The sequence below is a fragment of the Humulus lupulus genome, chromosome 1 (genome assembly GCF_963169125.1).
Source record: "Humulus lupulus chromosome 1, drHumLupu1.1, whole genome shotgun sequence".
NCBI classification, from domain to species: Eukaryota; Viridiplantae; Streptophyta; class Magnoliopsida; order Rosales; family Cannabaceae; genus Humulus; species Humulus lupulus.
This window is the reverse complement of record NC_084793.1, coordinates 211920030-211932365: the sequence shown is the minus strand read 5'-3', so window position 1 is coordinate 211932365 and position 12336 is coordinate 211920030. Positions and strand designations below refer to the sequence as shown.

General features: G+C 31.7%; 1 protein-coding gene across 1 annotated transcript; it reads right to left on the bottom strand.

Annotated features, from left to right (window-relative positions):
* Positions 1 to 6672: 6672 nt before the first annotated feature.
* Positions 6673 to 11538, bottom strand: LOC133803127 (uncharacterized). The gene is made up of 3 exons (XM_062241088.1): positions 11059 to 11538; positions 8854 to 10528; positions 6673 to 8484 (listed from the first exon to the last, which is right to left on the bottom strand). Exons 1-3 carry the CDS (start codon positions 11417 to 11419, stop codon positions 7065 to 7067), a joined length of 3456 nt encoding a protein of 1151 aa, XP_062097072.1. The 5' UTR covers positions 11420 to 11538; the 3' UTR covers positions 6673 to 7064.
* Positions 11539 to 12336: the final 798 nt, after the last annotated feature.

Here is a 12336-nt window from a genome sequence, read left to right as displayed (position 1 = left end):
AGCTAAATAAGGAATGTAAATATTCCAAAAATTACAAGAAAGGGAAAGTAAATTCCGAAAATCAAATAAAGGGAAAACAAAAAATAATCTTTTAATTAAAAAAATATTTCTATAAAATATGCAAATTTTAGGATTTACATGAATAATATAAACAAATTAACAAAATATAAAATCACACAAAATAATATCTATATAAAGATAGAGTTTTTTCAATGACATTATTAGTACATTGTCATGCTCATTGACACTACTTTGTTGTCTTCCATCAATTTGAGCATAGTACCCACAAAACTTATTCACAAAGAGTTGAATTCCCGACCATTAGTGCATTAATGAGTTAGCATTGCATTTAGATTCAAAAGTTTTGTATTCATGAAAGTAATCACAAATTATATGTCAATATTTCACATATTTTTTTATTGTTACCTTGTATAGCATCAATACTGAGGTTGAGCCATGTAGAAATAGGAAGACTATCTTCTTCAGCAGAAAAATTGCAGGCCCTTGAAGCTTTCTTCACTAAAGACTCGATTTTGGTAGAAATTTGAGATGATGTGGGTTAGCTAGAAATGTTATCTTCGTTAAGAAGATTAGTGTAGTATGAAAAGTTTTGAGAATCCATAATTGTAATAAAAAAAAAGCAAAAAAATTATAAATATGTTTGAAAGAGTGATATAAAATATGTTCAAAAGACAACAATATAAATAGACTAAAAAAAAGAGTTGTTGCTTTTCAAAAAAATATATATATAGTTGCTTTTCCAAAAAAAAAAAATAAAAGCTGTTGTAAGATTGGTATGTTGTTGATAGGAAAATAGTGTTGTAAAAAGAGTGTGATATAAATTGGTCAAAGAATAATGTGATAAAATAACTTTTATTAAAATAATATAAAAAATATTTAGAAAAAAAGTAAGAAGCTCGACAGACATCGGGAGTTTAGGGAGTGAATTTTTTTACCACTGGGACTGTTATTTTTTACTTCTACTCCCTATAATAACTTAGGAGGGTACATAAACATATAAGTTGGAGTTGCTCTATGGTTTGATCTCCTCTTTTTTATTGGTAATGCCTAATCGCTTTTCTCCTATAGTTTAAGTCGGTTACAAGTGTATTAGTTATATATATATATATATATATAAATATATATTTATATAGGTGTTTTCAGAGTCCTTTGACACATCCTGCATTTTCTATTCACTTGAGAACTTTAGAGAGAGATTGAGAGTATTGTGTTCGTGTTTCCTTCAAAAAAGAGAGAGAACATGGTTTAGTTGTAAGTGAGAGAAAGCTTGTTTGTGTTTGGGTACAAGGGTTTTGTACGATTACTTAGTTTGTGTTATTCTCAGCTGTGAAGAAGATGAGTTGTACAATGCTATTCAAATATTGATCAATAAAATTCGTGGGGATGTAGGAAAAATTGTCTAAACTAGTATAATTCTCAATATTTGTATTTTATGTTCATTATTCACTTTATTGTTCTGTTAGCTTTTTCCTTCACAAAAGTTCTGTTTGTTTTCATCATGTTTGTTTTTTCTTTGCAAAGTTCTGTCCTCATATTTGCTTGATATATTGCGTATATGTTCGCACACTTTGTTTCTGTTAGTGCGTTTTAGTCTACTTTGCTTTTGTTAGCTCATTTTAGTATACTTTGTATTTTGTTAGTGCATTTTAGTTCTGTTAGTTGTTTCTGTTAGCCCATTTTAGTCCACTTAATATTTAGTCACGTAGTTTTTGTTGTTGTTTCTTCTTTAGAGAACTCCGAATGGATGCTCTACACCATTCTTTAAAATAATTTTTCAAAACACACATTTTTCTATTTTACCTCTAAGATTTATATTATTCATTAGTTTCTCTATATATTTCTCTATACCATTTAAATATTATATATTTAAATATATTTTATTAGTTAAAGTAAAATAAAATAATTGAAAAAAAATAATAAATATATATTAAATGGGAAAGAGAAAGCTTATAAAGAAAAATAATAATATTAAAACATTATCTAAATGATATGTAAATGTAGATATTGATTAATTGGAGTTTGTGCATAACTACTATAAATATATATATATATATATAAAGGAGTTGATGAAAGATGTTTTTGTGAGTTTTAGTTAAATATTACAGAGAAAGTATATTACAAAATACATCACCAATACATGTATTTTTAATAATTTATCTCAAATTTTTACATTATACCATACATCACTTTTTTTATTTTTTCTCTACATCATTTAAATATTATATTTTTAAAAAATATTTTATTCATTTTAAGAAATAAAATAATTAAATATAATATTATCACACTTATATATACAAAAGTTTATAAAAAAATAATAAAATATTTATAGTTTGATGAATAGTGTTTCACTACATATAGAGAAATACTATTCATTTAGGTTAAAAAATACAAGTTTACATCACCCATTGGAAGACTATTTAACAATTTTTTCTCTATATTATAAAGAATAAGACATTTTACCTCATCTATTCGGAGTGCTCTGAGTATTTTTAATGTAAATCTTGATTGTTGCATTCCAAGTCAACATATATTTTCTTTTCTTATTTTTCAATATTTATTATTTTATAGATTTTAGCAATAGAATTACGTGGACCTGCTAATCTCTAGTGTGTGTATATATATATATATATATATGGATAATTCTCCCATACAGACTTCACTTTAAGCCCTATTGGTGAGACTCTTCAGTATTCTCGATTCATAAATAGTTTTTGGTGCAATTTTTTTTTATGACCGTGTATACTATAGCTATTTAGAGCATCCTGTAAATTTTCAAAAAATTCTGAATAGTTTACAGTACTGAAAACTAGGTTCAAACATGTTGCTTTCCACGCGCATAAAAAAAATTACTCACGCATGCGACATGTTTGAACTTAGTTTTCGATACTGTAAACTATTCAGAATTTTCTAAAAAACGCGTCGATGCTCTAAATAGCTACAATATACAAAGTCATAAAAAAAATTGCACCGAAAACTATTCAAAAGTTGAGAACACTAAGAACCCCACCGGTAAGGCTTAAAGTGAAGCCTCTATAAATAAAATTGTCTAATATATATTTATAAAAAAGTATGAATCCATTATATGCTAGGGCTTTTATTAATTAAATGATGCATCAAAAAGTGAATACACGTAATTATTTTTTTTTCGACATATCGAGATAGGATCGATCTCATGCCAAATATAGTAGTGCTCATTGTTAGGAACGAGTTTCCTAATACGCAGCAGAATAGTGGTAGAGTTGGCCCACTGTATAACAAAAATTTTGTAACATATTTAAACTACATTTAAATATGCGAATCTATTAATATACATACATTAATCATAAGCAAGATAAGAATAGAATTCATACCTCTTGAAGTCTATCAAGTGTCATTGCTATCTTTCCGTAATAAGAACGATCTTCCTATCCAAGCTGATCCCAGGTACTCACACCAAGATCTTGCAAAACATTCTCTACACCTCAAGAAGTGTGTGTGCACTTAGAGAATGAATGATAGTTTATTTGTGATTCTACTTAGAGCTGTAAATGTGGGCCGCCCGGCCCACATTTTTCGTGCCTCCGGTAAATTCGGGCCGGGCCGGGCCCGACCCATATTCAATTCGTGCCGTGCTCGTGCCGGCCCATTTTTGAAAGAGTAGGCCCAGCACGGCCCATGTCGTGCCGTGCTCGTGCCGTGTCGGGCCGGCCCACTTTTAGGCCCACTTTTTTTTTGCTAAAAAATGTGAGGATGGAGAATTGAACCCTCCACCTCCTATTTAACCATCAATGGACTTACCACCAAACCAAATACATTTCTTTATTTAAATTATAATTTTAGATATTTTTATATACTTTTTAACAATATTTTACACAAAATTATATCAAAGATAATTATTAGAATTTTAATACCTACATATATGCTAAAAATTTAACTAACAAATCTTAAAATAAATTAATATAATTATAAAAATATAAACATTGAAAAAAATAAGACATATATTATCATTTTAATTTATTAATTATTAACAAATAAAAATTTATTATGATTATTAATGTCAAAATATCGGGTTTTTTATCGTGTCGTGCTTTCGGGCTAGTTTGTTCGTGCTTTCGCGTCGTGCTTTCGGGCTAGTTTGTTCGTGCTTTCGTGTCGTGCCTTCGGGCTTGTCGTGTCGTGCTAAGCCCGTGTCGTGCCGTGCCTGGCCCAAGCCCATATTTTTTCGTGTCGTGCCTGGCCCAAGCCCATATTTTTTCGTGTCGTGTCGTGCTCGTGCCTCCCGGGCTCGTGCCAGTTTCGTGCCATGCTCAAAAACCCGGCCCGTATTTACAGCTCTAATTCTACTTGATGTCTCAACATATGAGATCAAGAGAATAGGCCTAAGAATTGGTTCTTTATTTTTCAGGGAGAGAAAACTATCGTTCTATTTTTCACAGAGCAAATCTTAAACTTTCTTGGTTGGTTCTCTGTATATGAAGGATAGTTTATTTGTGATTCTACTTGATGTACTCAACATTTGAGATCAAGAGAATATACCAATTGGTTGTTTATTTTTCAGGGAGAGAAAACTATTGTTCTATTTTTCACATAGTGAATCTTAGACTTTCTTGGTTGGTTCTCTGTATATATTCTAATTAGTTATACTTAAAAGAAAATATTAAATTTAAAAAATAAATCTGTAACCAACTTACAATTTACTTTTTAATTAATTAATTATTTTTATTAATGAAAAGATCAAAAAAACTAATTTTTGAATTATCAATTAATTAATTAATATAAATAAAAATGAAAATCACATCCTGAAAATAGCAGTACACGCGACTGTGCACGTGTAGCATCCCTATTTTTAGGGATGTTGGTTTTTTCAATTTTTATTTAATTATTTATTCAAACTTGTTTGTCAGATAAGATCTAACAACCTGATAACTAATTCAAATTTGAATTAAATATCTTTTTAACTAATTATCAAATATAATTAATTATTTGAATAAATATTAATCTTTTAAATTCAAATCCAATTTGAACTTATCAGATTATTATCTCCCACTCAAATAAAGACATTTAATTAATTCTACCAATTAATTAAATCCAATATTTTCAAAAATAAATATTTAATTTATTATCATTTCGAAAATTATAATTAATTAATTATTTAATCAAATTTCGAAATTAATTTAATTATTTAATATAATTTAAAAAATTATACAATAATTAAATATTAATTAATTTTGTTAACTACAACTAATTTGTAATCAATTAATCAATCACTATTATTATACAATTGCTTATTTGGCCTGAAAAATAAATTTCTTCTTAAATATGTCTTTAAACTATTTTTCCCTTCATATAAACTCTTATCTTGAATAGTGTTGATAGAACCGCTATGGAGACCTATGGACCTATAATTCCAAGCTCCAATAAATTTGAGATTATTAATTAAATAATCTTAATTTATTAATCTCATGATTATTCCACTATAAATATGAGACTAGACTCTTGTAATTATAGACATTTCATTTATTGAGTACTTTATAATTATAAAACGTCTATTGATATAATCATTGCATACAAATTGACCATCTAATAATGGTTCATAATTAATCGGGAATAAAATTACTGTTTTACCATTTTAATTATCTCTTGTTTCCTTAAGTACCATTGACTTTACCAATGAAGGTTAATTCATAACTAAATTATGAATTTAAGCTCAATAATTTTTTAGTCCCAAAAGTCAACCCTTAAGAGAACCATCATTCAATCTCTTGCGATAAGGCATAGATTTCATATCTGTATACTATGTCCCCAGCCATAGTATACAGGCATCTACATTAATAATCTATATACCATTTTAATTATCTCTTGTTTCCTTAAGTACCATTGACTTTACCAATGAAGGTTAATTCATAACTAAATTATGAATTTGAGCTCAATAATCTTTCAGTCCCAAAAGTCAACTCTTAAGAGAACCATCATTCAATAATGAGTTCCCAAAACAAAAATTTCTAGCCTGATCATTCTGACAGACCCTAACGAGTGAATCAAAGAACTCATATAACATAAACAGGAGTTCATAGTAACTTCAGAATTAAGATCTATTTGTATATGATCATCAGTTGATATATTTAATTAATACTTCGAAACGGTATTTAACTAAATATTAATAAACATATATGGTCCAGTTCTATATATTCTCTAATATATAAAGCACCTCCACTAAAGTGTCCTACCACACCAGTGATCCAGATCTAGATCACATGTATTCATAATACTAGTAGACCGTACTTGCAGTAATTAATCTAACGATTCTATAGCTTTATTTTTCTGCGACCAATTCAAGTTCGTTTATCTCAAACACAATCATCTCGTACCAATACGTGTTTGAGATCACATATATGAACTTAAGAATTTTTCTAATATTTACATAATATTATCACAGAATAATATATGCATAACAAATTCAATTCATTTATTTATTTCATAAAACAATATCTACTACATATGCTTTCAAGGCACAATTCTCAACACTCGTTACTAGAACAAATTGTAAATGTAAAAGCATTGTGTAAAGAGCTATCATCAAAACATAATAAATATTGAAAAGAACACTAACATTTATCTATTTTTATCTTAACACCAAAATTCATTGATGTTAATAGAACTTGAGTCATGATATTGTCAAAACTAAAGCCCTGATTTTATTTTATGGTAATTTTCTTCTCTGCCACTGTGGGTGGCCTTGAAAAGTAACAATAGTTAAGACCAAAAATAGAACTAATTTGGTTTGATTCTCAATTTTACAAGTAATAACCAAGTATAATCTCATTTCTATGCATGTGCCTTCCTTTTACTTCTCTGTTCTTTAACGGGTTTCCCTTTCCTATCCTCCATTCCATCTTCCAAAAAATATTATTTAAGAAAATGCATGAGTGAAAGCCTAGAGCTAAACAATAATAAGGTAACTGATATCACCACAAAATTTTCAAGTAAGAAACTAACCACCTGAATTCCTTTTAGGGAATTAATAGCAAGTGTACTGATATTTTGTCTTCGGTTGCCTTGTGTACTCAATCACATAGAACCTTGGAACCTTCCTTCTTTGACTCATTGCATTTCTTTAAGTCAACTAATATCACATCATCGGGAGTCTTATTATTGTCATTGGTAACTTGGTCTAAAACAGATGATTCAATGGATTTCCTTGAGTTTCCTGAGATCCCATCAATGAGATTCTCACTGTCATCAGTAACTTGGTCAGACGCAAAAGATTCATCGGATTTCCTTAAATTTCCCAAAATCTCATCAGCAAGATGCTCATCATCGTCATTAGTAACTTGGTCTGAAACAGAAGAATCATTGGATTTCCCTAAGTTCCCCTGTATACCATCAGCCAGATTCTCATTATTGTCATCAATAACTTGGTCTGAAGCAGAAGATTCATTGTATATCCTTAAATTCCCTAATATTCCATCAACGAGCTTCTCATTGCTGTCATTAGTAACTTGGTCTGAAACAAAAGAGTACCTTTTCTGAGGCCTTTGCTTCCTCACTATGCTTTTCAAAGAGGCTTCACCTTTGGCACCAGATTTAGATGAACCAGATAACTTCCCTGTGTTTTTTGAGAAATCAAGTAATTCATTTACATTCTCTGATTTGTCCTTGCAACTGTCACCTCCCTTACTACTGTACCACGAATCAAGAATCTGAAGAAGAGAGCTACCGTCTTTCGCCCCTCTTGCCATTCTTTCCCCTTCAGCTCTAATCACAGGTGATGTTTCTCCTGAATCAGAGAAGTCATCATCAGAAAGGACAGGCTCATAGTCAAATTCCATCTGTTTCTCCACTGATTCAACTTCAGTCCTCAACACCGGTCCAAGTTTGGAAGTCATAGATTTTGGTGATGCAACAGGCCCAAGTTCATCCCACAGCAAGTCTGAACCATTGCCATTCTTTGATGAATCAGAAGGTTCACTATCTAAGGCTACTATATGTTTGACCTCTTGTTTATCAGGGACAGAAGTACTTTTCACGCTCATAATATTTGGGGCATTATCAGAAGGGATTATGTAACCAGACTCTACTTTAACGCCAGACATATTCTCTAAGAGGTATGCCAATTTTTTAAAACCAAGCTTCTGTAAATCAAGATAGTATCCGTACCTTTCAAGAAAATGTTTTCTGAAGAAACCCAAAAAAAATCCCTTAGGGTGTTCTTTCAGCATCTCGTTTAGAAGCTTTTGACAGTCAGCTAATATCTCATCATTGGACCTGGCTGGAATTGTTTTAGTAAAAGGTGATGAAACTACATGAGTAACATTCTCAGATTTCCCAAATTGAGTGAGTTTGAAAGGGAAAACTTCTGAGGGGCATTCTTCCACCCATTTCTTCTCTGATATTAATATATCAATCAAGTGGAGTAGATCATTTTCTACAAGAGACTGATGACTTAAAGGTCCTTCCCTTTGAAGATTTTGTGCCAACTGCTCCCTGAGATAAAGCATGGACAACAGGTTCTATTAAGCTACAAGATAGTTATGGCCATGTTCTTTAACAACATAGAAATCATGCTCAAAATGAAACAACCACAAGGGAGGGGAAGTTCTCTAAGGTTTAATAATTGCTTTTATTAAAGGGAAAGAAAATGATTATTTTGTACGGTATTAACACAGTTCCTGCAATTCCAAGCAACTTTCACGAATTATCATTAGCACTCATAGTTTGACTGAAATCTTATTGCTTACTATAATATTTTATATAATTTTCAACAGCAATATGATACTGTCCAAATATAAGAATCAAGCAACTCGGAAATAACAAAAAAGATATTTATATAAATAAATTCTCAGAGGGAACAACCTGGTCATTGATTTAGAGACAATAAGCGATCCTTTGGGTGTCTTGAAAAATGATTCCATAGTACTCCAAAATGAATCCTTCAGAAAAAGCTTCTGCTCTTCAGAATGACTGGTGATTAGGTTCGGTCTATCAGAGGAATGACCATGTAGATGGTCAGAGTTTGAGGAACTTTTCCAAAATTTACACCAATTTCGGACTCGATCAAGAAACCCTGGCCTTCTTACCATTTTGTTCTCATAAGCCTCTGAACTTGTACTGGTGCTATTGTCCAGGGCCAACTCATTTGTGGACAAAGAAGGTGATGGAGGTAATACTGAATCAACAAAAGAATCTGTTGACTTTGAATGCTTTTCCTCATGTTTTCCCTTTGTCAAGCCAATCACAGAAGTAGAGTGATCTACTGGAGTAGTATGGCCTTTCTCCTCAGAACAATCAGCAGAAGTACAAGAATTTTCTTGATCTTTCGAAGTCTTATTATCAAAACCATCACTTTTACTTCCAAACCATTTTATCCAAACTTTTCTTAAAAAACCAATCTCAGATGGAGTGTCTTGTTCCGACACAGGAGAAAAAGAACCTTCAGATTCTGGTGCAGCTGTTTTGACAATCTTCTCATCTCCAGGGGAAAAAGTACTGTCAGACTCTGGTTTATTAACCATTTCAATCTTATTCTCATCCACAGGAGGCTTTTGTGCTTTTTCCCATTTGTTCTCCACATTTAAGTCAGCAGGTGGACTCATGGATTGCTTCTCAAGGAATTTTGGTGGTAATGTTTTCTTTTTTTCACCTACTTTTAAAAATTTGTCATCACAACTCAACTTTGAAGGAGTATTGAAATCTTTATCTTCATTGCTACCAGCTGTTTCTATGTAAACATCTGAATTGTCCCTAGATGCTTCAGGAGATTTCTGGATGACCGGACTTATAAGGTAACGGCCATCTCCTTCTGTTTTGATTCTTAGAATTTTCTTTTGTGATAAAAGGAAAGGGAGAAACCTTTTATATCCGTAATAGTCTTTACTTAAATTCACGCTGCATTTCCCCAACTTATCCCGAAGCTCTGTAATTGAGAGTCCTTCAGGATGTAAGTTCACTATGTGATGAATCTGCTTCTGAATTCCCATGGGAACCGGATGAGGCTTATCATCTGTACTGGGCTCCAGAACTGCCCTTGGAACTGGATGAGACTTAACATTTGTACTGGGAACTGGATGAGGCTTATCATTTGTACAGGGCGTGAGGACTGCCTTTGGAATTGGATGAGGCTTATTATCTGTACTAGGCTTATCATCTATACTGAGTTCAGATAATTCCTCGATCTGTAAACACCCTCGTTTCTCAAGATCTGAGTAAGGGTCAAGAAGTGTCACTTTATAATGTCCATACCAAGAACCATAAGGACCATCTGGTGGTTGGTTAAAGTATTTTCCCATAAGGTTCTCACCTCGAAGCAAATCATGCCAATGCCACATGATACTTGCAGCACTACAAAGAACACTAGGGGCATGTCCCGGACTGGCCAGAAGTATATTATAGTTATTCATTCTTAACCGGTGTAAAATGCTAGCAAAATCCCTGTCACCAGATATTAAGAAAAGATGTGCTGGAGGAGGATTTTGCGAAACCCAATACATAAGATTTAAAAGAAGAGATCTATCAGCGCTATTCTTCCCACCTGCACTAAATAGAAGATTTATGAGAGCCATTTTTAAACAATAATTTAGAACACTGGCGCTATGTGGTTGCTCTTCCTGATCGTTATAAAGTAAAAAAATTATCATTTTTATTTGGTTCACATGTTATATACATGAGATAATTCTGTTTCACCAGCTGCAGTTTGATAATTAAAGTATCGCCTTACACAATGAAGAACCCAACAATAACAAACTTAGTCAAAAAAGAAGCTGAAGCTGCTAAAACCATCCGGAGTTCTAAAACATTTGGCCATGTAGAATAATCAAAATATTATGCATAAGTTTCTGACATAATACAATATCATTACACAATTTCCATTGTATGTCCCTCCCATATAACATTTAATTATCGTTGCCAGCTAAGTTCCAAGAGTTCTCCCCAACCGTAGGCATACTAAATTCATATCAACACAAACAAAGTGATATGGTAGTCATCTGCATTTCCCATCCGGCATATCTCAAACTCAAAACAAACAACAAAGCGCTTTTTATTTTGAGAATAGAAACTAACCCTGAGGAATGTGAGCGAGATTGATGCCGGTGGCTGAAAGGGCCTCCTGTTTAAGTCTGGAGAGCTGCACCATGTCCCCAAAGGCGGTGATCTCAATGGGACCCTTAATCCCATTGGCTCTGATAGCCGCAGTGATGTTACGCGAGACTTTGAAGACATTGACTCCCGAAGGCACATTGCAGTTCTCAAAGTCCCACCAAACCGAGACTCTGACGTTTCGGGACTCTTCTTCCTGGCGCCTCGAAAACGGAGTAGAAGACGAAGAGGAAGAGTATTTGGAGAGAAGAAGAAAAATGGGACGAGAAGAAAACGAAGCAGAAGAAGAGAAGAGAAAGAGGGTTTTTGGGGAGAGGTGTCTCATGGCAGAGAGTAGAACTGAATTAGTGGGGTTGAGGAATGGGGTTTTTGGTTGGGAAGTTAGATGGGTAGTGTCATTTTCGAAGGAATGGTCTTCACCTGAGGAAGACAGGGTTTAAGGGAAAGAAATTGTTGTACTTAAACCCTAGTTGAAAATATGTTTTTTTTTTTGGAAAATATGTTTAATTGCATTTTTTTCCCTCTTTAGAATTTAAAATATTAGAATTTTATTTTAATGGAATGATTATTCTCAATATATAGGGTATGTTTGGTATGATGTTTGAGTTTGCAGGGAGTAGAGCTAGAGGACCCACTTGAAAACACAAATCTCAAGTTATTAAAAATAAATTTACCAAAATTCGTTAGATTTGACATTCTCATTCCTACCAAACTAAATTCATATACCAAGAGTACCAACTTCAAATATATACCTAAATTATTTCACCATCCCTAAATCTATATCTAGAGCTATATTAAGGTGATGTGGCTTCAATAATATATCATTTATCTATTTTCTTATAATTTTTTATTTAACAAATGAATTAATTAACAATTTAAAAAATTTCTATAGTCCTCCATAGTTTACAAATCATTGTAGAGTTATACTTTTAGACTATAAATAAATCATTCATTGACTTTGATTTGTAATTTGTCCAAATATTAATTTTTTTTTCTTATAGTGATTGATTTAACTTAATATTACCCAATAGTTATATTTTTTTTGAGTTTATCAAATTTATATTGATATTTGACATATTATTTATATTTCTACATTTAATTTTTTAGTATGTATTTTTATTTATTATATATTGAAAAAAATGATAAATATATTATTACAAAAATATATATTTTATCACCTATTTAAAAAAAAATCATATTCACAATCTTTGAGGCGATATATAAAAAATTATATGGTGTGAT